The sequence below is a fragment of the Typopeltis vanoorti genome, chromosome 1, assembly GCF_054136105.1.
Source record: "Typopeltis vanoorti isolate ZY-2024b chromosome 1, IOZ_Tvanoo_1.0, whole genome shotgun sequence".
NCBI classification, from domain to species: domain Eukaryota; kingdom Metazoa; phylum Arthropoda; class Arachnida; order Uropygi; family Thelyphonidae; genus Typopeltis; species Typopeltis vanoorti.
Window position 1 is genome coordinate 61,793,610 of NC_143549.1, and position 26,869 is coordinate 61,820,478.

The 26,869-nt window shown below is 34.5% G+C and overlaps 1 protein-coding gene across 1 annotated transcript in view; it reads right to left on the minus strand.

Annotated features, from left to right (window-relative positions):
- Positions 1-26,869, minus strand: part of LOC150110030 (acetoacetyl-CoA synthetase-like) — a 175,448-nt gene that overhangs the window by 140,009 nt on the left and 8,570 nt on the right. Inside the window, exons 3-5 of the mRNA XM_090390793.1 lie at positions 23,064-23,167; positions 11,069-11,186; positions 1,250-1,363 (exon numbers count right to left, since the gene is read on the minus strand). Of these exons, the coding sequence (XP_090246919.1) occupies positions 1,250-1,363; positions 11,069-11,186; positions 23,064-23,167 (336 nt within the window). The remainder of the gene's footprint in view (positions 1-1,249; positions 1,364-11,068; positions 11,187-23,063; positions 23,168-26,869) is intronic.

Here is a 26,869-nt window from a genome sequence, read left to right on the forward strand (position 1 = left end):
GTCGAATATACGCCTTCCATATGTTTGGTATTTTTAGACCATCATCATTGTTCAGATTGGGGTGGTTGGTAATAAGCCTGTGAGATTATTACCAACCACCCCAATCTGAACGATAATGATGGTCTAAAAATTCCATGTGGAAGGCATATATTCGACCCACGGAACCTTCCTCTCTAAAAGCAACTATAAATAAAACTGTAGAAAATCTAGGATCCTAAATCAAATATAACTGTAATGCTAAAAATAGGACATCATTGTTACTGAAAGAAAACTATCTGTAAGAAAGAACATTTATTCATGTTATCATAAATAGAATTTAGCTTGATGTAGTTTATAATTTTTTTTTCACTAGAGGTCATGCCAGTAGAATAACATGTGATCAATTCATTGTTTCTGTAGCTTACTGTATGTAATGTAACTTAGCTTGTCCTGTATATTTGTATATGCTCCAGATGATGATGATCTTAATATGAAGATCAAAACGTCGGGATATTAAAAGTTATTTATAACACAGTTGTAAAGTCCATAATTTCTAAAATGAATTTTCCATTTTCATTGCACAATACATGCCATTACTATGAAGACTATCCACTTATAACCTTATTTATAAACAAAATATTTAAAATAATTATTTTCCAAAAACTGCCTATTCATTTTTAAAATATGATTGAGCTCACTGAAAGGGATCTTAATTATTATAGAGCAAATTTCACCTTTGTTTTGAGGCATGTTTAATGTTGAAAGCTATACAAACAGTACAAACAGACTGTGCTGTTTGTATAGCTGTACTGTTATTCTTCCTAAAACTGAACTCTATCAAAATTCTATAAACTCGATAAAAATGAACTCTATCCATCATCCACAAATGAATACTAAACTTCCATTTTCATGTCTTATTTCTAAAAAACAAATATGTGATTCTGAGATTATGCTTGAAATAATTTTTGAACTTGATATTATGCTAAATATTATAATAAATGATCCAATCTCCTGGCTAATCTTTATCACAAGCAGAGATTAATCAAGTCTCATACCCAATCAAAGCCATTAGCAAGCATCCCTGATTGATGGTTATAAGATACTTGAATTTTACAATATATGCATTAAAAATAAACAGTATGTATGGTTCCCTAAAGTTTATAATATCCCATATATTCAAAAATATGAAGAATAAAAATTAAGTTCAATTTTTTTCCCACAATTTTATAACCTCTTAGTTCTAAAAAGTGTAAATAGAGTGTTCACTCACCTACTATTCTATCTTTTGGTTCAACACCTGCTTCTTTAAGAGCAGCAGCATAAAGAGCAACTCTGTTGTACAGCTCAGCAAACGTGACTCTTTCATCTTTTTGAAGAGCTTCTCCTTCAGAAAAAAAAAAATGAAATTTCCACATTGTAGAAATTTGAATAATCAGTAACATTGAAGAATTAAAATTAGCTTTAATTAAGTTAAATTAAAATTAGCTTTAATTATGTTCTTCGTGGAATGTCAGTATTGACACATCATGAAGAACATAAGGACTTTGAAAGAGCCCACTGTGGGTGGACAAAGGATATTAGATAATCTGGAAATGCTCTAGGGATCAAATATGGAAAAAAAATTTAAGCTGCTTCAGCCCTCACAGGATAAGAGTCTTACAAAGGGAAAATGAAAACTCATTTATCACCAAAGACACTCACAAACATCTATGGTCATAGTGTAATTCGAACCTATAGCCTGTTAAACAAATGGAAAACATCATCCACCCAGTCAGCCAACAGACTGACATATGTAACTCAAGTTCTAATTTCAACTTTTATTGGATGGAAGCTAATTTAGATTGATGATGCATTATAGGTTGATTACATGTTGTCTAATATAATGCTTGATTGGTACCTAAAATTGCAGTTGTAGGACTGGGTACTGGCTATCAAGAAGGCTGGCCTGATGCCACAGATCATCACTTAGACCACTTATTTATTGCTACTACCGAGATGATTTTTGAGGAGCTCACTGGTCTTCTCACACCAACTTCCTGAACTAGAACATAATCATCAAATTAAGTTACAGCAGTATCTACATTCTGTAGGTAGATGATACTTTGCCATTTAAAACAGTCTATCTGCAAGATCTGGGGAAAATGTGCCAATTTGTGTGTGTGTGAGTGAGAGAGAGAAATGACAGAAATGAGGGAAGCGTCATCAAGGCTGATTGAAAGTTTAAATTTTGAAATGTGCATCTGCATATTACTATTGCAGACAAGACTGCTGTTCATAATAATAGTTTTGCATTTATCTGCCTTGAGGACTAAAATACTATAATTTGATTTTAGTTCTTTTAACTGCATTTTTATGTTAAAAAGTTAGCATAGTTTAATATTCTTAGGTATAACTAACCCTAAAAGCAGTGTAAAAATGTGTGCCAGAGGCTGATGGGGGGGGGAGAAGAAAATAAAACAAGGAAGAAGGCTGATTACTGAAAACCTGAAGTGGTTTATTACTTACATTATCACCCAACAGAAAAACTTAACAGGCCTTTTACTTTGCAATAAAAACACAAAATACTTGACACAGTCATGAGGGCTAACTTAAGTATCCACTAGTAAGTACATTAAATAAATATAGAGATAAGCTCACTAACTTTTTAGAATCTTGGAATAACAAACTAAATCACATTAATATGAAGAATGTTTCTTAGAGAAAGTCAAAAAACATGGAGATGTTAATGTTTTTGGGTACCAATAAAAGTAAGCAAGAAGACAAATATCATCATTGTCAATTTCCTGATATGTACCTTAAAAAAAGGGTATACAAGATACTACGACAGTACTACACAATTAAGTTTATACTATTATTAATCTCCCTTTTCCTTTTTCCTTCAATTTAGTCTGTTGCCTGTCAGAAATTATACTTCTTTTAGGGGACTTTTGACTACATCAATCCACCTAGTCTGGGTCTTCTTCCAGCCACTTTAGCATCTCACACCTGTTTTACTTATCTTTCCTTTTTTCCATTCTGTAAAAGTAACCATACCACCTTAGATTAGCTCTACTCATAGATTCCTGAATGCTAACAATGTCAACTTTCTTTCTAATATCTTCGTTTTTAATATCATCCTACCATTCATATATCATCTATAACTTTCTTAAACATTATCTATTATTAAATATTTTTATTTATTAGCACAACTTCAAAAATGCACTTTGTCTGCTCATCTATGACGAGTGAAAATTTTTAGTTGATAGTTAAAAAAAATCAGAGGTTCTAGTTTGATAATCAGTTTTTATTTATGTAATGCTGATTCTGTTTCATGTTTTATATAGTATATAGTTGTTTGTATGTTTACTTTAATTATTGCATCAAGTTGGGAATGCTGATCATTACTAATACCTGTTTTGTCAATTAGTACTAATTTTGTCATAATGGAACATGACCAATGAGAGGATAGGATATGCATGCATCGTTTTATCTTATAGAGCAATCAGTTATACTGTCAGGTAACCAAAAAAATGGCAATCTAAAACAGACATGCAACAGACAGTAGTAATTAGCTTATTCCTTACCCAGTGATGAAATATGCAGAAACTGTCCATTAACAGTGAATATTAAAACTTGGAAAGGTGAGAAAGAAGCTCTAACCTACTGTTTTTCTGTTTTCTGAGTGAAGTTTCTGAGTTTTTCTATTTTCTGCATCAAGTTGGGAATACTGATCATCACTAATACTTGTTTTGTCGATTAGTACTAATTTTGTCATAATGGAACATGACCGATGAGAGGATAGGATATGCATGCATCATTTTATCTTATAGAGTAATCAGTTATACTGTCAGGTAACCAATAAATGGCAATCTAAAATAGACATGCAACAGACAGTAGTAATTAGCGTACTCCTTACACAGTGATAAAATATGCAGAAACTGTCCATTAACAGTGAATATTAAAACTTGGAAAGGTGAAAAAGAAGCTCTAACCTACTGTTTTTTCTGTTTTCTGAGTTGCTACTGGTGAGGGTTTAAGCCCTCACCATCCAACAATGTTTCGGAGCCAATCAGAATTCAGAAATGCACTAGTGTAGTTATTTGTAGAGATCTAAAGGTTTTATTTTATTGAGTTATTATGATACTGAAGATTTTTAATGATTACTTATACTGAGAGTTCCTAGTAAGATTTATGCAAGTATACTTGAGAAATGGTTGAGAAGAATTGTGGAAGAAAAGCTTAGTGAAGAACAAGCTAGATTCAGGCCAAATAGAGGCTGTCAGGATCAGATCTTCACTTTACAACAAATAATTGAGAAAGCATGGGAATATAACAAAGATCTGTATTTAAGTTTTGTCGATCTGGAAAAGGCATATGACAAGGTGCCAAGAGAGAAGCTATTCAATATGCTACAGTTATATGGTGTCAATGGGGTATTATACAAGCAATACTTAGTCTTTATTTGAGTTGTAAGTTGCACCCTTAAGTTTTGTGGATCTGGAAAAGGCATATGACAAGGTGGCAAGAGAAAAACTATTCAAAACGCTACAGCTGTATGGTGTCAATGAGGCATTATATTAAGCAATACATTTGTCTTTATTTGAATTGTTAAATCTAGGTTTAATGTTAAATCTAGTGTCCGACAAGGATGTACATTATCCCCTCTGTTATTCATTATCTATATGGATCACATTATGAAGGAAAGTGGTATTAAACATGATATCAAAATTGGAGATGTTAATGTCTGCTCTTTGCTTTATGCGGATGATGTTATACTTCTAAATAAATCCGCTACAACTCTGCAAGATCTCCTGACTAAACTGAATAACTGTTGTAATAGATATGGTATGAAGGTCGCCAATAAAAAGACAAAGACAATGAAAATGAAAATAGGCAAAATCGTTGAAAATGTCAACTGCGTTGTGAACGGAGAACCTGTGGAACAAGTAAAACATTTCAGCTACTTAGGCACAATTTTTACTGAAGATGATAAATTAAATATGGAAATAGACAACAGAATCAACAAAAACTGGTATGGTGGGAAGTCAATTGAATAAATTCATATGGAATAAGAGAGAAATTAGTCGGAACACTAAATTAGCTGTATACAAGACAGTGTTCAAACCAGTTTTAACTTATGGATCTGAGAGCTGGGTCAGAAGTAAAAACATTTGACCAAAGACTAGAGACTGCAGATATGAGAGTCCTGAGAAAGATTAGAGGCGTGAACAGATGGCATCAATGGCAATGTCATATTAAAAATGAGGATATTAGGAAAGAACTTGACATTGTGAGCATCCAGGAATGCGTTAGCAGAGCTAATCTCAGATGGTATGGTCACTTAAACAGAATAGGAGAGGAAAGATTTGCAAAACAAGTGTTGGCAAGAAAATGACCCAGAGGAAGACCAAGATATAGGTGGATTGATATGATGCAAAGTGCCTTAAAGATAGAAATACAGTATAAGATCTGATAATGTTGGAGTCTTGACAAGTAACAGACTGATTTAGAGGAAAATTGTAGATAGGAAGTTAGTAATGATGTAAATTTTTCATGTAGTACTATCATATCCTGTACATCTCGAGGGTACATGGCAGGAATTTGATTATGACTTATAATGGGAGAGAAGAAATTGCTTTTTTTCATAAATGATTCACGACATAATTGTTAGAAGCCAAAACTTATCAAAAAATAATCTTATTAATAAAAAATAATAATAAATGATCTACAAAAGGTGAATGTATAAACGCTTGAGCGGTGGCTATGTCTTCTATGTGGTCCAAGCTAAGACAACTCATGAATGCCAGGGAATGTATTCCCGTAAGCTCTCTGGTCAACTTATCTTACGAAACGTTCAGTTTCTACATTCGGCTTCAAAATAATGCTGGATCTAATATCCACTTAAATAATAATAAATGGTCTAATATCGCTTATAAAATGCATTAAATTTTTCTTCACAGACTGATAAACACTAACACATATGCTAAATCATATCAGGTTTGACAATGTTAGTTATACAGAGTTAAAATTCAAATACACATGTGACTATAATATATCAGCAACTGCATGCCAAGGCTAACATCTGATAAGTGAGATATCTGCCTGGCTAGCGAGGCAGCACAAAATTTTTAAACTCTAGGTATTAGTATGATTAGTTTTAAAATGTGTTCTACAGCCAAAAAAATATTACCCCTCCAGCAGCAGACTAGGCGACAGGTCGGTTGGGAGTGGTACTAACAAGAAGTCGCATCTAAGTAACACGCGGACCCTGCATGGGAAGCGAGAATAATGCATAGTGAAAGAAGATTAATTTTTCTTTTATGTCATATAAATTTATTCAGTTGAATTCCTACTATACCTGCTTTGTTGATTCTGTTGTCTATTTCCATATTCAATTGACCATCTTCACTAAAAATCATGCCTAAGCAGCTGAAATGTTTTACTTGTTCTATAAGTTTAACATTAAACCATCTTCCTGTACTTTCTTCATTTCTAACTGCTGACTTACAATTCAAATAAAGACAAATGTATTGCTTGATATAATGCCTCATTGACACCATACAGCTGTAGCATTTTGAATAGTTTTTCTCTTGGCACCTTGTCATATGCCTTTTCCAGATCTATAAAACTTAAGGGTGCTTAATGGTCAAAGCTATATAACTGAGAGGAGACTCCACATAGCCTTTGAAGGAATATGTAGAACTGACCAATGCCCAATCCTCACCTTCTTGTGGTGCACCCTGTTAGGTATCTATCTGGATACTGAACGAACGAGGATAGGCTGGCAATTTGTGATTTAGCTGACCAAACTGTATTCTTATTGTATTCCGTCGAATTCTTACCATCTGTTGTCTATTTCCATATTCAATTTGCCATATTCACTAAAAGTTGTGTCTAAATAGCTGAAATATTTTATTCTATAGGTTAACTATTCAGGATACAGTTGATGTTTTCAATGTTTGTGCCTATTTTCATTGTCTTTGTATTGCTGATTTTCATACCAAATTAATTATATCATCATCATCAAATTCCTGAAATGTACCCTCAAGGGGTGTACAGGATATGATAGTACTACATGAAAAATTTACATCATTACTAACTTCCTATCTATAATTTTCCTCCAAATCAGTCTGTTACTTGTCAAGACTCCAATATTATCATTATCAGATCTTATATTTCTATCGTCTAAGGTACATTGTACTGTATCAATCCACCATTATCTTGGTCTTCCTCTGGGTCGTTTTCCTGCCAACCTGGCAGAGAACACTTGTTTTGCTAATCTTTCCTCGCCCATTCTGTTTAAGTGACCATATCACCTGAGATTAGCTATGCTAACGCATTCCTGGATGCTGACAATGTCAAGTTCTTTCCTAATATCCTTGTTTTTTTATATGATATTGCCATTGATGCCATCTGTTCACACCTATAATCTTTCTCAGGACTCTCATATCTGTGGTCTCTAGTCTTTGGTCAAGTGTTTTACTTCTGACCCAGCTCTAAGATCCACAAGTTAAAACTGGTTTGAACACTGTCTTGTATACAGCTAATTTAGTGTTTCGACTAATTTCTCTCTTATTCCATATGAATTTATTCAATTGACTTCCCACCATACCAGCTTTGCTGATTCTGTTGTCTATTTCCATATTTAATTTACCATCTTCACTAAAAATCGTGCCTAAGTAGCTGAAATGTTTTACTTGTTCTACAGGTTCACAATGCAGTTCATATTTTCAACGATTCTGCCTATTTTCATGTCTTTTTATTGCTGACCTTCATACCATATCTATTACAACAGTTATTCAATTTAGTCAAGGAATCTTGCAGACTCGTAGTGGATTTATTGATAAGTATAACATCGTGTGCATAAAGCAAAGAGCTGACATTAATATCTCCAATTCTGCTATCATGTTTAATACCACTTTCCTTCATAATGTGATCCATATAGATAATGAATAACAGAGGAGATAATGTACATCCTTGTCTCATACCAGATTTAACATTAAACCATCTTCCTATACTTCCTTCAATTCTAACTGCTGACTTACCACTCAAATGAAGACTAAGTATTGCTTGATATAATGTTCCATTGACACCGTACAACTGTAGCGTATTGAATAGCTTCTCCCTTGGCACCTTATCATATGCCTTTTCCAGATCTACAAAACTCAAATAGAGATCTTTGTTATATTCCTATGATTTCTCCACTATTTGTAGTAAAGTGAAGATCTGATCAGATCAGTAGGGAAATACCTCTGTAATTCTCACATTCAGTTTTATTTCCCTTTTTATATATGGGTACTATGAGAGCTCTACTCCAATCATCGCGAATTTGCCACTCTGTCTAGACCTTCTGAACTATGCAGTGCAGCCCCTGCAAGACTTTTATACCACCATACATCAGCATTTCTGATCGAATATCATCTATTCCTGCTGCCTTTCCACGTTTCAAACCTTTGATGGCTTTTTCTACTTCAAGAATGGATATGTATTCCTGACTGTATGCCTGTTGAGTGTTTTTTACCACTATGCTATCACTGCTTGTTTCATTTAGCAATTTTTCGAAGTAATTACTTCAAGGATATCTTTTTCTCCCATTTTTCTGTCACCTTTATCATCTCTAACTCTTTTTACAACCCTCTTTCCTCCATTTCTAAGCTTCTTCAACAACCTCCAAAATATCTTACCACCTTCTTGATATCTATTTTCTATGTTCTTGCAAAGTCCTCCCATGACTTTTGTTTAGCTAGTTTTATGCAGTGCTTCTTTCTTACATTTGTCTCTGTATTCTCTAAGAGCAAAGCTGACTTATTTGCCAGGAACTTTTGATATGCTTTCTTCTTTTCCTTCACTGTCTCTTTAACTTCCTGTGTCCACCATGGAATTCTGCTTTTTCTATCCTTGCAGACAACCTCACCACATGCCTCTCTGGGTGAATCAATCAGGGTTTTCTTCAGGGCTTGCCATTGAATCTCCAAGGTTTGGTTCCTGTTCTCGAACTCTTTCGTTTTTTCTTCAATAATCGTTGTGTATTTTAGTCTACAGTTCACATCTGAGAGCTACTCAACTTTTATTCACTTCAAAACTTTCTTACATGTTATTCTTTTTAATATGAAATTCAAGTTTATCCTGCTCAAGACTAAATAGTGATCGCATCCAATTTCAAATCCTCTGTACACTCTGGTGTCCTGCACCAGGGAAAATCATCACTATCAACAATAACATAGTCAATGAGACTTTTCTTATTCCTTGCCTCTTCTCTCCATGTGAATTTGTGCACATTTTTATGTTGGAACATGGTGTTAGTAATAACCAGTCCATGTCCTGAGCAGAAATCCAACAGGTATTTGCCATTATTATTAGCTTTGCTCTTTTCTCCAAATTTTCCCAAAATATTTTTGTATGTCTCACAATCATTTCCTACTCTGCTATTTAGATCCCCAGCAAGGACCAACTTTTCCTTTTTCATTGTGTCAGTTGCTTTCTCTAAAGCCTCAAAACATTCCTCCACTTCTACCTTAGTAGAACCTTATGTGAGACCATAGGCACAAATAAGTCTCATTGTCCAATTCCCCATTCTGATATTTGCCCACATAACTCTACTTGAGACTGCCTGCCATTCAAGAAGATTAGCCTCGTATTTTGTGTTGAATACTATGGCTACTCCTTCTTTTCCTCGATCTGGTACTTATCTAATTCCTCAGCTAGCTCCATTTCTTTGCCATTCAGGCTTCTTATGTTGATAGTACCGATCTTTAACTCTAGTGATGTTGAGTTGGGGTGTGCTTTCAGATTTGTTCCAGTAGCTGACTTTTCGCTGTTCGCCCTGGTTCCCTGGCAAAAACAACGGGGGCCTTGTTTTGGTCGGCTAAATCCCAAATTGCCAACCCATCCTCGTTTGTTCGGTATTCAGGTAGATACCCAACAGGGTGCACCACGAGAAGGTGAGGATTAAACATTAGGTCAGAAGCCCTGGTTGGTTCTCCGCATTCCTTTAAAGGCTATGTGGAGGTCTCCTCTCAGTTATACAGCTTTGATCCTTAAGCACCCCATTAATTATAATAGTTATTCAATTTAACCATGGAATTTCGCAGATTTGTGCTGGATTTATTCAGAAGTATAACATCTGCATAAAGTAAAGAGCTAAGATTAACACTGCCAGTTTTGATATCAGATTTAATACCACTTTCCTTCATAATGTGATCCATATAAATAATAACAGTGAAGATAATGTACATCCTTGTCACACACCTGACTTAACATCAAACCATCTTCCTGTATCTCATTCAATTTTAACTACTGACTTATACAGTTAGAATTGAATAGAGACTATATATTGCTTGATATAATGTCCCATTTACACCATGTAACTGCAGCATTTTGAACACTTTCCTCTTGGCATATGTCTTTCATCATCTTTTCATATGTCTTTTACAAATCCTTGTTATATTCCCAAGATCTCTCAACTATGTCTTGAAGTGAAAATCTGATCTTGACAACCTCTATTTGGGCTGAATCCAGCTTGTCTTCACCAAGCTTCCCTTCCACAACTGTTCTCAGTAATTTCTCAAGTATACTTACATAAATCTTACCAGTAGCATTCCTTTAAAGAAATACCACACTCAGTAAGAAATACCTCTCTAATTCTCACATTCAGACTCATCCTCAAAAGCAATGATGATGGCAATGTAACACTATCAAAATATAGTAAAGTATAAATTAAAGTTATTATAATTAATATTTTAGTATACATTGCTATTTCCTGAAAAATAATAGTTATGAATGACCAATGTATAAGCCTGTCTATCAGAATCAACCAACAGATTTTCATTCTCCCTAAATACCATCCCCCCACCCCCACACACACACATTACTATTGTGTTGTAGGTTTTATGACTGTTCAGGTGAGAGTGTCTGCTTGAGGAGGGGATTATTTCAAAAACCTACAAAATTCAAAATCTGTATGAGATATGCAAAACTTTATTACAAAATGAATTTCTTCTTTACTAACTGAGCAAATAACAGAAATCTGGAGAAGTCATAAAAACATTAAAGATTAAAAAAAAAAATCTTTTCAAAAATATACACTATTACACTGAATAATAATACAAACCTGTCACATACAAGGCTACATGGTCATCTCTATATCGAAGAAGATTTTCTGCATAATTCAATTTCATACCATGGAACCATTCTGGAATCTCTTCAATAGTTTTTATCTCATCCACTACCTAAAATTATAAATTTTACATTCTAAGGAAAATTGTTTTGAATGCAATACGTTTTTGATCAATTAAACTTAATTACCTATACAATGTTTCTAAGGAACTATAATACAAGTTAAGAGTGATCATAAAACAAATTTCATATTTTAGTCAAAGGTTCTGACTAGAAGTTTTCTAAGTTAGATATAGAGCATGAACAATCTTTGCATTATAGAGAACTGGCTCTATAGTGCATCTCATAAACATATGTGGAAGTATAAAGTATGTGATTATAAGAAACTCTGTAGTCAGTCAGCATCATACATTGGGTAGATGAGTTGAGCAAAAAAGATTTTGACAAAGCATGGAAACTCACGAGGCAGTATCTGACAAAAGCAATGTATAACTGCATACCAATGGTTTAGCAAATAAATAGAGTAGGAGAGAAATGGATGAACAATGAAATCAAGCAAGCTGTGCTGGAAAACAAAATGCTATGGAGGAGGTACAAGACAGTTGGTGGGGATCGGATCCACAAAGAGTGTGAAATGCAGGCTGGAAAGATGGTGGGCATGGTAAAGAAAGAAAAGGTGCAATATGAGAGGAGATTTGCTGGTCAGGCCAATTTTTTTATTATATGGCAGGCAAGAGAAAGAATAATCATAGCAGACCAGTTAACACTGGTGGATAATCATTGCAGCAGAATAACAGCTGCCAAGGATATAGTGAAATTACTGAACAAGTACTTTATCAACATATATCATACTCTGTAAAATGATGCCATGCAATATACAGAAGGGAGGCAAGTAGTAGGAGAAGTGGAAGTGAAAGAATCAGAAGTGTATCAGGTGTTGATTGGTTAGATGTTAATAAGGCTGTGGGAATGGATGACATATCACTTCATATTTTTAAGGAATGTGCACACTAGTTATGTCCTTGACTTGGTTATTTAATGAAAGTCTTGCAATGGGTAAGGTTTCCTAAGAAGTGCAAGGAAGGTAAAATAGTACCACTCCATAAGCATGGTACTAGGACAGAAGTCTCCAATTATAGGCCAGTCTGTATAACTGCAGTTGTGGTCTAAGTGTTGAAGAGATTGGTTAGGAATACAGGATTGAGTTGATGGATATAGCATTCTTTATAATGGATTTGTAAAGGGTTTGTTTGTAGGTCCTGCTTTAACAATTTACTTGCATTCTATAATAAGGTAACAAGTGCGTTAGATAGGGGAGAATCATATACAGTGATATTTTTGGACTTTGCAAAAGTGTTTGATAGATTACCACATGGTGTACAAGCTGCAGAGGATGGGAATAAATAGTATATTGCTTAGATGGAACAGAATCCTGGGGGGGGGGGGGGGTATGCCACTGGTATACCCCAGGATTCTGTTCTTGGGCCCCCCTGCTGTTTAACTTGTTTGTAAATGATATATCATGTGGACTGGCTGGAGATCTTCAATTGTTTGCTGATGATGCATAGCTGGGAAGAATTATAAATACCACTGCTTATGTTAAATCCCTTTAGGAAGATTTGAATATACTTTTTACTTGGACAAAGAGGTGGAGTTGTAGTTTTAATATCAATAAGTGCAAGGTGTTGCATTTTGGAGTACAGAAATATAAGGCTGTGTACTATATCGATGGTGCCATATTGCAGGAAGTGAATCAGATTAGAGATTTGGAAGTGAATGGTTGAGAGTAGACTGAAGTTTAGAGGGCACATTGCTAGTGTTGCAAAGGCTACACATTGTAGTGCTGCTATGATAAGAAGTATTCTAATATATAGGGATAAGGAAGTGGTTGTGCCACTGTATAAAGCACTGGTCAGACCACATTTGGACTATTGTGTTCAAATCTGCTCACCTGGTTTTCAGTGTGATGTGGAGACATTGGAGAGGGTCCAGAGGTGAGTGACTAAGACAATGTCAGGACTTTGGAATGATGGCTATGGAGAGAGGGTGAAGAGATGTAGAGACATTTAAGTTAGTGAAAGTATTTTATCAGATTAATCCAGATAAGATTATAAAAAAGGGTAGAAGGCAAGAGGGGAAAAAATCAGAGGTCATCCTTGGAAGTTATGGAAGAGTGTGGTGAAGAGAGATGGTGAGGAGTAGATTTTTCATATGGAGAATTATCAGTGAATGGAATGCATTACCAGAATGTGTTGTTAATGCAAGGAATGTTAAGGATTTTATGATTTAGTATGATAAATATGTTGTCAGTTGAATGAACCTCCAACAATGAGTCATTCAACTCCATGGAGGGTGCAATAATAATAATATGTTTGACAGAGTTGTAATAAGTTATTTTGCTGTCACAATAAGCTTAGATGCTAGTGTTACCAGTGGTTTATAGTATAAACATCACCAGAAGAAAATAAATAATTAAATTATTAAATTCATTTTAATATAATATACGTGAATTTCTAACCAGCATCTTCAGATACACAAATTACAACAGTGATAAAATAACAATATGACCAATTAGAGTGTTGCAGAAGCAACTCAAATTGTAATTGAAAAGAACTAATGTCCTATCAAGATGCCCTCCAGGAGACAGATAAAAAGAAGTTAACTCAGAGATGTTATCCGAATAAGATAATTAAAGTTTTATCCAAGATAAGATAACTAAAGTTATCTTATCCAAGGTCCATTTGCAGTACCACATGAATGATAGGCTCACAACCTTTCTAGGTAGGATTCACATAAAAAAAGACGTTGGATCACAAAAATCATTGCGCAATTCATTATTAGTTGAGCAGTATGGATAAAAGAGGAGAGATATTTGGAATATCATAACAGTTCAATGCAGTGTTTCTGCCCAACAGAAAAAAAAAAAAAAAAATTATATGGGTATCTCCATGGAGTGAAAAAGACTCGCTGCAGGAGATCTACATTTACTATTATTCACATAATACCTATCGTAACTCTCCTTAAACTTATTCACTTGAGGCATTCACAACTACCCCTGGCAATCTGCACCCCCCCCCCACTAACAATACTCTTACACAACTTCCAGGAGTGATCTCTTGTTCTCCCCTACTCCTCATGTATTGAAATAAATAATATATTTAATATATATATGTGTGTGTGTGTGTGTGTGTGTGTGTGTGTGTGTGTGTGTGTGTGTGTGTGTGTGTGTGTGTGTGTGTGTGGTGATATTTTAAGGATTCATCTTCATTTGTTATATGCACCTACTTCAACAGCTGACAAAAAAGAAATAGAAAGCGTCTATGAACACCTACGAAAAGCATTACAGAAGAAAACAACATACACTATAGTGTGTGTGGGGATTTCAATGCAAAGATCTGTACAGAATCTAGTGAAGAAAAATACATTGGACAATGGGGAAAGGGAAAGAGAAATGAACAAAGCAAACTCCTGGCAGAATTTGCTGAAACAGAAAGGCTTTATATTATGAATATTTTTTTTTAAAAAGAGAACTGAAAAGAGATGAACTTGGCAATCTCTAAATGGGGTGACAAGAAATGAAACTGATTTTATTCAGATTGCAAAAGAATAGTAAAAATGTTGAAGTCATTGGGAAAAACTTACTGTGATATTCATTCAGACCACTGTCATATCCAAAATACAAAAAAAATTAACATATACAAACACATTCCAACCATAAAAAAACAATCAAAACAGATAAATTCAGAAGAATTTAGAAAAAATGTGGAAGAAACTGACTGGAAATTAAAAAATGACATCAATGCAAATTTAACAAATTTTAATAATTATTTATTGAATTGCAAAGAAAGAGCCTCTTATGAACTTTCTCCTAAGACCAGGGAATGCTTATCAGTGAGAACAATACAACTATTGGATGAAAGAAGAAAACTGAAAAATACAGGAAAGGACCGTTTAGAATATAGAATATAAAATTAGCTGTAAACAATTGAGGCAGAATACAAAGATTGTCTATAATATATATAAGAATGACAAAATTATCAGAAGCAGCTAGGCTATTAGCCTATTAGCTCTGCAGTAGCCTAAAAAAAAGTAGAAAAAGGAATAAGTCTAAAGCAACCACTACCATCAATCTTCATAGGTAATCAAGGAAACAGGCACACAAATAGGGGTGAAATGGAAAAAATAATAAAATCATTTTATGAGAATCTTTACTGATCTAAAAAAGTAGTCACAGCTCTAGTACGAGATGAAAATTAAGAAATACTATTGCTGTCTGAAGAAGTAAAAATGACTATCCAGCATATGAAAGACCGATCACTAGGAAATGATGGTATAAAATCTGATGAATTAAAAATGGATGAACAAGTACTTTTTAAAGCTCTAGCAGAAAGATTTACTCAATATATACAATTAAGGAAAGCACCTACTGAAAATGTAATATGTAAAACATCAAAGACCATAATTCTGTATAAAAAATTGTAATAAAGAAGAATCATTAATTACAGAACCATCTGTCTATTATCACATACACACAAAATATTTACCAGAGTCATTCTAAACAGAATACAAACCTTCATCAATGAAAATAGCTGCAAAGAACAGGTCTGTTCCAAAAGAGGCTTTTCAACAATAGATCACATTCAAACTATTACTCAACTAACAGAAAGATGCAGAGAATACCAGATGTCACTTTATTTTCTTTTTATAAATTTTAAAAAGGCATTTGACACTTGAACATAACACAGTATTCCAAGCTTTAATAATACAAGGAGCAGAAATAGCATATATCCAGCTCAAAAAAGATATTTGCAAAGAGGGTGCAATAAATATCACTCTTTTCAATCACCTGATTAAAATTAATTTAAGTAAAAGAGTATGAGATGAAACAGAAAAATAGGCTCTTTCCACATATTGTGAAGGAAACACACAGAAGGTATAGGATTAATCTTAGAAGGGAATTTTACATAGGCACACGGAATGTTCAGGGTCTACAGATGGATACTCTTGAGAATGTCTGTAAAGAAATGGATAGGTATAAAATTGACATCCTGGGAATTATAGACCAGATGGAATGGAGAAGGTCACTTCAAATGACAGGCATCATGAAGTAGTAGCTGCGATACTGAAGACAGCTCAGGCAAGAGTTATAACCTTCTTGGTTATAACTCCGTTAATGACAGGATACTTTCTATTAGACTTAAGGCTCAGCCTACCAATGTATCAATCGTGATAGTTTAAGTACCCCACATGAATAGGCCTGAAGAAGAGATTGAGGAATTCTATGAAAACTTACAGACTGTTTTGGACTGCCTACCAAGGAGAGACATACTTTACATCTTGGGGGGACTTAAATGCCAAAGTGGGAAAATGAGAGTCAGGCCAAAGTGTGGCATGTTTGGTCTGAGTGAACGCAATACCCATGGCGAAACTGTTGGAATTTGCCCATGCTAACAGATTAGTTATTACCAATATCTGCTTTAAGAAACATCCATGACAGACTTCTACTTGGATATCTAACATTGATAGATCAAGGCACCAGATTGGTTACATCCTGGCTCTCCAACGGTGAAAGACAAGCATCTCTGATGTGCATACTTGTCCTGGAGCAGATTGTGGTACAGATCATCAGCTAGTAGGAGCCAAAATAAGATTCCAAAAACTTCCAAGTCAGGCACATCCCACTAGATTGGACATTAGAGAAATTCCTAGTGGATTCACAGAAGAAACATCAACTTGGTTGGATGATTTTTTAGAGACCAATGAGGAGAACTCACCAGAAATGCTTTAGGAAGGAGTCAAGGATACAGGATACAGCCAAGAAGTATCTCGGCTAATAAGAAGACCAAGAGACCAGTGGATATCAGATTCAACATGGAAACTAATTAAAAGAAGGCAGTTGGAAAAATAAAGAGATGCAGGGACTGAAGAATACAAGAGATTACATAGAGAAGTAATCTCTGTTTTACTCAGAAGAGCCATCAAGCAGGACAAGGAAAAGTTCTATACTAATAAATGTGAAGAGATAGAGTTCCAGGTGAGGAGACACAATTATAAAAGGATGTTTTATTTAGTTCATGACCTAAACAAGGAAGAACTAGGACAAATTCTTGACAATGTTAACAAGATTAGTAATAACAGAGGACTTAAACTCAATCTGAGCAAGACAAAGATTATGGTTCTCAAAGGAAATACAAACAGGAAAGCTCTTGAGAAATAAGTGTAGCTTAATGGAGAAAGAATTGAGAAAGTCAGCAAGTTTCATTACCTGGAATCCATTATTAATGTGAAGAATTGCTGTTCAGAAGAAGATTCTAATGACTAAAATCAGAGACTTGTCTAAAATCTGAAAGGATGGATCTATTTCTGTGGGAACAAAGTTGAGGATTTTGAATGCAGTTGTTTTTCTAACAGTGACTTATGGATGTGAGACTTGGAACCTAAAGAAATCAGATGAGAAAAGGATAGCTGCTTTTTTTAGATGTGGTGTTACCGAAGGCTGTTGAGGATACCAACCATACACTGAAAGGCATACAAATGAATGGGTGTTAGAAAAGATCAGTAGAACTTTAAGATTCCTTAAAGATATTGACAGAAGTTAAAATATTTTGGATACATTGAAAGGATGGAAGGAGGACTTCTCAGAACAGTAATAGAAAGTAAAGTTCCTAGAAAAAGAGGAAGGGGTAGACCGTCAGTGAAATGGATGGGTAGCGTGTGTGTGGAGTGACTTATCTTCAGAAAGTTGAAGCCTCCAGAAAAGCATACAACAGGACTATATGGCAAGACCTGGTGTGGCACATCACTGAGCATCAGAGTGACCATATGGCATCTGTAGATGCCCAGTGAACATATGGGTATGGATGGAGAGTATGTCAGGGTGATGTTTTATCACCTAATCTTTTCACATCTATGGACAGCATCATTCAAAAAACTGACATTAAAGGAGGAGTAACAATTGATGCTGAAATGATAAATATTTTATAATTTGCGAATGACGTGGTATTAATATCTCACCCCCCCCCAACTCTTAGAATCAATGCTGAATGACATAAGCCAAAACTTCCAAAAAATTAAATTGGAAATACATCTGGACAAAACAAGATGGATGAAAAATGAATACTACAAAGATTATACAATCATTCTAGAATCTCACACCATCAAAAAAGTTGAAGATTACATCTACTTTGGACAGCCTATAAAAATGAATAACAACATATCAAATGAAATAGAGTAGAAAAAGAGCTGCTTGGATGGTCTTCAACAAAATAAAATCAACAATTACCAACCAAAACATAGATATAGAAATAAAAGTCCATCATTTCAATAGTCACATCCTACCAGCATTAACTTATGGCAGTGAAACATGGAACACAACTTTAAAAGAACAAAGCTTAATAACCACTCAACGTGCAATAGAAAGAAGAATGTGCAATATAAATAAAATAGACCACATAAGACACACAGAAATCAGAAGTCTGGACTCAAAGATGTAATAAAAGCAATCTACAACAGAAAAAGTAGATGACAGGACATGTCGCCAGAATGAGAGACAACAGATGGATAGTCAGAGTAAAAATTGGTATTCAAGAGAAACCAAAAGGAAACCTGGAAGACCAGCCTTAAGTTGGGAAGACCAAATGATCAAGAAATTTGGATGAAAATGAAGAAGAAAGGCTCAAGACAGGAATAGCTGGACTCTTTACAACCTGCAGTCATGGAGAAATCCTTACTGAAATCACAGGTCCAGCAAGGTAATACTTTAAGGATTCATCTTCATTTCTTATATTCTAAAATGCTCAATAACACTATAATATGCAAAAACTGGCTTGTTCTGTTTTTGATTTGTTCTGTTTGATATTTACATTGTATGCTTTTAAAAAAAACATTTAGAAAGTTGCAACCCTAATAAGAAATTATTTTTACAGATAATAACTGAATTATATTAATGAAACAAATATAATGATTTATTATTTGTATAATGAAGCAATAAGAAAGCTGTATACGTATTTAAAGATAAATATACTAAAATGACATGGTATCATTTTTATATAACCAGAGCAGATTGCTTGCTAATTTCTCTTCTATATATATATATATATATAAAAAAAATATATATATACAGGGTGTTCGGGATAAATTTGACAGTTTCGTAAGGAAAGAGAAAATCTTCTTTGTATCTATTAAATTTAATGAATTGACAAAAAAACATTACAGGCAGAGTTAATTACAATACTATCAACAAGATTTACTCAAAATAACCACCATTAGCATCGATCACAGCTTCAATTCTGCTTCGGAACCTCGAACAAGCTGATGCTACAGTCTCCCTGGGAAGGGCCGCAAAAACTGTTTTAATTTTATCCATTAACTGGGCTTTTGTATTACTGGAAGTGCGATTGGTGTCTTTTTCAACTGCGCCCCATACAAAATAATCCATGGGGTTAAGGTCTGGGGAGTTTGGAGGCCAAACATTTGGACTGGTGAAGTCGTAGAAATTTTCAGACAACCATTTTTGACTTTTCCCAGAGGTGTGGCAAGGGGCCGAATCCTGCTGCCATACATACGGCCTACCATTGGCTACCCTTGTTATCCAGGGCTTGACTACAGTTAGCAACTCCACGAACAAAGCCCGAATTCCAATGCCAGGGTTCTTCAACACCTGTTCCTGCAGATTTGCGAGGAATTCTGCTGTACGAACGCAATCAGATCGTCTGCTAGGGATCTTTCTTCTTGCTACATCCTCGTAGTCACCATTGCAAGTCTCTAGTTCATGCCTGATTGTTTTTACTGTATTCAGGGAGCATTGGGCAGCAGTCGTAATATCCTTATTTTGATGGCGGGCACGAATCATCATGATACAAGTTATTCTCTTCCATGATTCAGGTGGGTTCCAGCTATCCATCCTTTCTGACATCTTGTATATGAATGAAGAAGGGTCCAAACTTTTAAATGAAGAGAAGTGTGTGTTAATACATGTAACTTACGGAAAAATATAATTAATTATAAATATGTCAAATTTATCCCGAACACCCTGTATATATATATATATAAAAGCTAATTATCATAATGTGTAGATGGGCAGTAGTTAGAACAATCAGATGACAGGATTGGGTGATGTGGAAGGAGGGGGTAGACTGGTGTACATTGTTCTCTATTTACAAGAGGGGGAAATAGAAGAGAAATTAGCAAGCAATCTGCTCCGGTTATATAAAAATGATACCATGTCATTTTAGTATATTTATCTTTAAATACGTATACAGCTTTCTTATTGCTTCATTATACAAATAATAAATCATTATATTTGTTTCATTAATATAATTCAGTTATTATCTGTAAAAATAATTTCTTATTAGGGTTGTAACTTTCTAAATGTTTTTTTTTAAAGCATACAATGTAAATATCAAACAGAACAACCCAATCAAACAGAACAAGACAGTTTTTGCATATTATAGTGTTATTGAGCATTTTAGAATATAAGAAATGAAGATGAATCCTTAAAGTATTACCTTGCTGGACCTGTGATTTCAGTAAAGATTTCTCCATGACTGCAGGTTGAAAAGAGTCCAGCTATTCCTGTCTTGAGCCTTTCTTCTTCATTTTCATCCAAATTTCTTGATCATTTGGTCTTCTAAATGATCAAGAAATTCAACCAAAATGCATCTTTGTCATATGCATGTTAGAACAGAATGCATCTGTAAACACAACTGGCATATTTTGTTTTATCAATAGCACTCAGTCTAGTATTTCAAATACAAATATTTATTGAAATTTTAAGATATAGACTTAACATTTGCTGTGCATGATAAGGTGAAGTATAAAGAATCTTATTTGGATTAACAAGTTCAATATCACTTGCATAATAGCCCAGGATACATCCAAACTGCTCAATAACTCAATGGGGTAACTGTGATACTAAACATCTCTAATTTTGTCTCTTAAGTCAATTTTGTGTGTATGCTTTTACATAAGCTTTATAGAAAGAAAACTAACAGGATAAGGTCAGGATATAAGGTCTAGGCCTGTTCAGAAAATGGATATCCAAAGAAGTTCATGGTTATTATTGCTTTTTTAATAGTTCCAGTTTCTTCAAATTGATTATACAGCACCAATCAGTATATTTAGAACAAGTAAAACATTTTGCCTCTTTGGAAACAGTTTTCAGTAAAAATAGCAAATTAGATAAGGAAACATAATAGAACAAACCTGGTAGGTCAGCAGTCAGCTAAATAAATTAGCCAAAGCACTACAGAAACAGTATACCAGATAGTGCTGAAACCAATTTTCAGTTAAAGATCTGAAAGTGCTATTAGAAATAAAACAGTTAATTAAATACTAGATACCACACATAAGAGTTCTGAGGAAAATTATAATGCATACTAATGTCACCTGTTCGCATCTTAATTTTCCTCAGAACTCTTATATATGTTATAGAATTATATATGCTACTCTTATATATGTATAGAATCATATTAAAAACAAAGATATCAGAAAGGAACCTCACATTATCAGCATTTAAGGATATGTGAATGAAGAGAACTAATCTAAGATGGTCACTTAACTGAATATTTTGTAACAAATACCACAGCCATAGATAAGAAACTTGGTTTCTTCAAAGACAGATGTGACAACTTTGGTAATCATAAAATTGTGGAAACTTTGCTAAGACAGGTAAAAACCACTTTCAAGTTATACTGTTTCAGGACCAAGGCTATTTTTGTTTCTCACATTTTTATATGGTAGAGTGATGGAACTTCTGTAATTTTGATTTTCTCTACATTAGAAGCCTTCCTAGGTGCTTGCTGTGAGATGTCAACTGTCCTGATTGGGTAAAATGGGGCATAATCAGGGCCCTGAGAATGAACATATGCCATATCAAGGTAAGGTGTATTTTTTTAGGAACTTTTAGTATTCAGCTCTTGTTCCCATTAAGCATACACCTTGCCCTGATATAGTGCATGCTCATTCTCAGGGCTCTGATTATACTCCCATTTTAGATTATGATGATGGTAGGAATGGTATTTGACTTCTTTCTGTATATAGCATAGTTTTATTCTGGCAGGGACAGATTAATATGTCCAAGAGCAGGAGAGACCTATTGTCTTCCATTGTAAGTGTGAAACTTATTCTGAGATCTAAACCATTTGGGTAGGAGGTGAATTAACCAGCTGTTCTTTAAGTCATGATCAAGTTGAGGAAAATATCCATATATCAAAGCGATGAGGTACTCATCTTTGTAGTACGTTGCCATGCTATAAGACTGTGCTTGAAAAACTGATGGATCATTTGGAAAGAACTTTTTATAGCAGTAGTACAATTATAAAATGAAGGATTATGTCCAGACTTGCTAAGAGATTCCTAGGTCACAGTATTAATGTGATGGATGAATATCTTTGCCTGAAGCAATACATTTTGACCTTAACTTTCAAGTCATAAATCACCAAAGATGTTGCACTGGACGTTGAAGAAACCAAAAGTCTATTAGACATTTTGTGCCTGCAATACTTCTTATGTAGTGCAAGCAGGCCACTCAGCAGAAATCCATACATGAGAACATACAAAAGACTTACAAAAAACATAAATCAAATCTATTACCACACAAGAGATGAATAGAAAATTATTTGATAACAAACCAAAATGGCATATGTTGTATATAACAGCCGCATTTTTAAATTTTAGAAAACTTCTTGAATGAGTTGTTTGCCAGTAACATGCAATGAAAATGAAGGTCTTATTATTATTGGTCCTGTTTTACAAGACATGAACTTTACAGAATTCAGACGATAAGCTACACACTGATGTTCATATGTGATGCTTGTATGAAGTCTATTGTTATTTTTACCACCAAATTGTTAAAAAAAATTTTGACTTTCAAAATATGTTCTGGCTTGGTTATTTGACATCTTTTCAGTGATGTTTGATTAAATATATTTCTTCAATTAATTAATAACTTAACCATAAATCAACTTCATGGCCATAATAATAATGCTTACCTCTTCATATGGATGTGAATATATTATGTCTGCAAAGTGAAAAAAATCTTCCCAGAACTGAGAATAGTTCAGTACTGACCATTTATAGAGATCCCAATATGTATCTATGAGATTAGCATATTAAAAAAAAAAAAAAATTAAACATAAATTTAAATATTTACACATGCACACACATACACACATCACAGTAATGCTGATTTTTTTTTCAGATTTGCATTCATAATTTTTTTAATATAAATAAATCCCTCACATGAGAGGCTGCAAATATAATACTACCATGTGAAGACAGGAATTAATAGAGAAAGAATGTCAATATATTCTTTTTTTTTTTTTTTTGAATAGCTGAAAACTGAAATTCTTAAGTAACACTTAGCAAGGAAGGCTCTTGCAGAGAAAGGGTAAATAATTGTGCTGGCAGTTGAATTGTGGACAAATGTTAAGTAATTGCTGTATGTGTTATTATTATAGGCTAAGAAGAATTTGAAGAAATGATGGATGCTCATTTACCCACAAAAAGGAATATAAACAGATACAGGCCATCTATGCAAGAGGGGATGCAGTTGTCAATTAAGCAATTACAGTTTTCTGGACAGGATCAAAGATTTTTTAGGGGGATATGGTACCCTACCCCAAAAGTGTACACCATATTCTAAGATTGGACAAATCTGGAACTTGTACAGATGAAAAGTAACATTTTGAGTGTAAAAAATAGCACTGAATTTTTGGATGAACTGTGCTTAAGAAAGACTATGGATGTGTGATGTATTTGTATCAGGAATGGCTATTTACAAATAAATGCATTACCAACAATCTAAAGTTCAGTTGTTGTGTATAGTACTCTGCATTCAGCTACAGTTCCATAACTACAAGGCAATAAAAAGATGACCAGTGCATATTTCAAAAGGCCAACATGAAGAAAGTAATAAAAATTGTAAACACATATAAGAAACATTATACTGCAAGTGCTTTAGCATGCAGTCTGATTTGGTTGAGTAAATAACATCTGTACTCTTCAATCAAATGGCTAAAAGTTTGAACTCCAGTGGATGTTCATGAATGCTGTTAGATGGTATGTGATTTTCATCACTTGATGTGAATCAACATGCTTACTGGAGGTGTGAAGAAAGAGAGCAGAGTATCAGGATTGTATAGCCTTTATCCTACCTATAGTGTATGGTGCAACAGTCTAATGTGCTACAGGTTTATGCTTTGTGGTAAGATCATCATACAGCAAATCTAAAAACAATTTCAAGAGTGAGCAACAGTGATACCATTCACAAACCAGCTGTTTCAATTCTAGCGCATACAATTTTGCATAACTTCATAAGATGTAATTATGCACTGTAGCATATTTTCTTTTCTCTAGATGAACATTTGCTTTCATAAGAAGGTTCACTGCTGTACTGCAATCAATGCATAGCATCCACTTCATGACAATCCTCCTCATTTTTAATTTGCACTTTAAGTTACAAAAGATAAATGTTTTTATTTCTCATAGCACCATTTCAAATTCCTCATCCTTTAAAATAAGTCTTATTATGCAAATCTTATTTCCATAATTCCCGGGGCAGAGTTGACTACTACCGGGTGCGTCCCCAGGTGGCGGATCGGGGAACAGCCTTCAGATATGGAGGCTAGCTGCGATATAAGCAGAGCAATCTGGCGAATAAGCAGCCGTGGACCAACAGCGACTGAGCTATCAGGGCGTGGGGGAGCACAAGTGGCAACTCTGTTTCACTTAAAACCTCACAAAGCCCAATGACAACTCGGTGACATGGCGAGTAGTACCGCCATTAAATAAGCACCTGCTGGGGTCACTGCCCCTGACACTGGGAAGCAGCATTGTCAGTACTGACACAAGGTTGAAGCCAAATGATGATGGAAAAGCTTGTGATCAGAGATTTGCAGATGGCAATATGATTATATTGTGTACGTCTGTAATTCTGCAGAGCAGAAAGCAAACGGAGAAACTACTGCTCTACCTTATCTCCAGAACAACCACCATGATGAGCAAACCCTTACAATTGGCCCCAAGTTCCCGGCATCCCTTAAATGGGACAGGGGTGCGAAGAATCTCCGGGCTCAAAATGGTGTCCACTTTTAAAATTGCAACTTGGAATGTCAGAACTTTGTATGAAGCTGACAAATTAAGAAATGCCACAAGAGAAATGAAGAGGCTGGGCATCCGGATTTTGGGAATTTGCAAGACAAGATGGCCAGGATCTGGAAAGTGTCAACAAGATAATACAACAATGTATTACTCTGGGAATGATGAGAACAAACATCGACATGGTGTAGCTGTAATAGTAGATGAAGAAATCAATAAATCAGTAATAAATTGGATTCCATTTTCTGAAAGGATAATGCTGTTACAACTTAAGGGAAACCCCATTAACATAAATATCATCCAAGCTTATGCAGCCACAGCTGATAAAAGTGAAGAAGATGTTGAAGAGTTTTATGAACACCTAAAAGAGATTAAAAACCTAACAAAGAAACATGATATAAACATAGTAATGGGTGACTTTAATGCAAAAGTGGGAAGAGGGGGTGATGGAGAAATTGTTGGCGAACATGGCTTAGGCACCAGAAACGACAGAGGAGATCGCCTAATCCAGTTCTGTCAGGAAGAAGATCTAACAATAGCAAATACCTGGTTTAAACTTCCACCCAGAAGACTGTACACTTGGAAATCGCCTCAAGATAACCAACATAACATTGTCAGAAATCAAATTGATTATATACTGATAAATAAAAGATTCCACAGTAGTATAAAGAGTGCAAAGACTTATCCTGGAGCAGATATCTCATCAGACCACAATCCCATAGTTGCAGAAGTATGTCTTAGATTAAAATCAGCTAAAAAATCACAAAAGAAGAAAAAGAAAATTGATGTAGAAAAACTGAAAGACCCGAACATAAATAAAAGTACCAAGACACAGCTTAACCTGCGATTACAACAGATTAACATAGAAGAAAATAAAAGTGTGGAATCTCTTTGGAATAGCTTAAAGAATGCCATCGTAACAAGTATTGAAGAAGTAGGTTATGTGAATAATATAAAACAACAGGAATAGATGACAGATGAGATTCTTTCTCTTATTGATACAAGAAGAATGTACAAAAACAAAGACCTTGCCAGGTATACAGAAACACATAACATCATCAAGAAAAAAATAAAAGAAGCCAAGGAAAATTGGATGAAAAATTTATGTACTGAAATTGAACTGCTTCAGAAGAAACATGATAATTTCAATCTGTATAAGAAAATCAACGAAATTTCTGGAAAACTGAGGAAAAAGCAATAGTGTCTCTAAGAGACGAAAATGGAAAAATAGTTCTAGAAGAAGTGAATAAAGCACAGATTTGGATAAAATATGTAACAGAACTTTTCAATGATACTTGACAGAAGCCTATAAATATAAAAGATAACATTCAAGGACCAGCAATCATGAAATGCAAAATAGAGAATGCTATACGAACAAGTAAAACAGGAAAAGCCAGTGGACCAGATGGTGTGCAAACAGAATTTTTAAAATTAATAGAACCAGATAACATCAAACTTCTTGAAAAACTATTTAATAAAATATATGAAAGTGATGAATTTCCATCAGATTGGCTCAAATCTACATTTATCACTGTCCCAAAGAAACCCAAAGCGAATTCCTGTGGTGACTTCTGACTTATTAGTCTAATGAGCCAAACATTAAAAATATTTTTGAAAGTAATTCAGAATCGTATTTATAGAAAAAGTGAAGAAACTCTAAGTGACACACAATTCGGCTTTCGGAATGGTTTTGGTACTA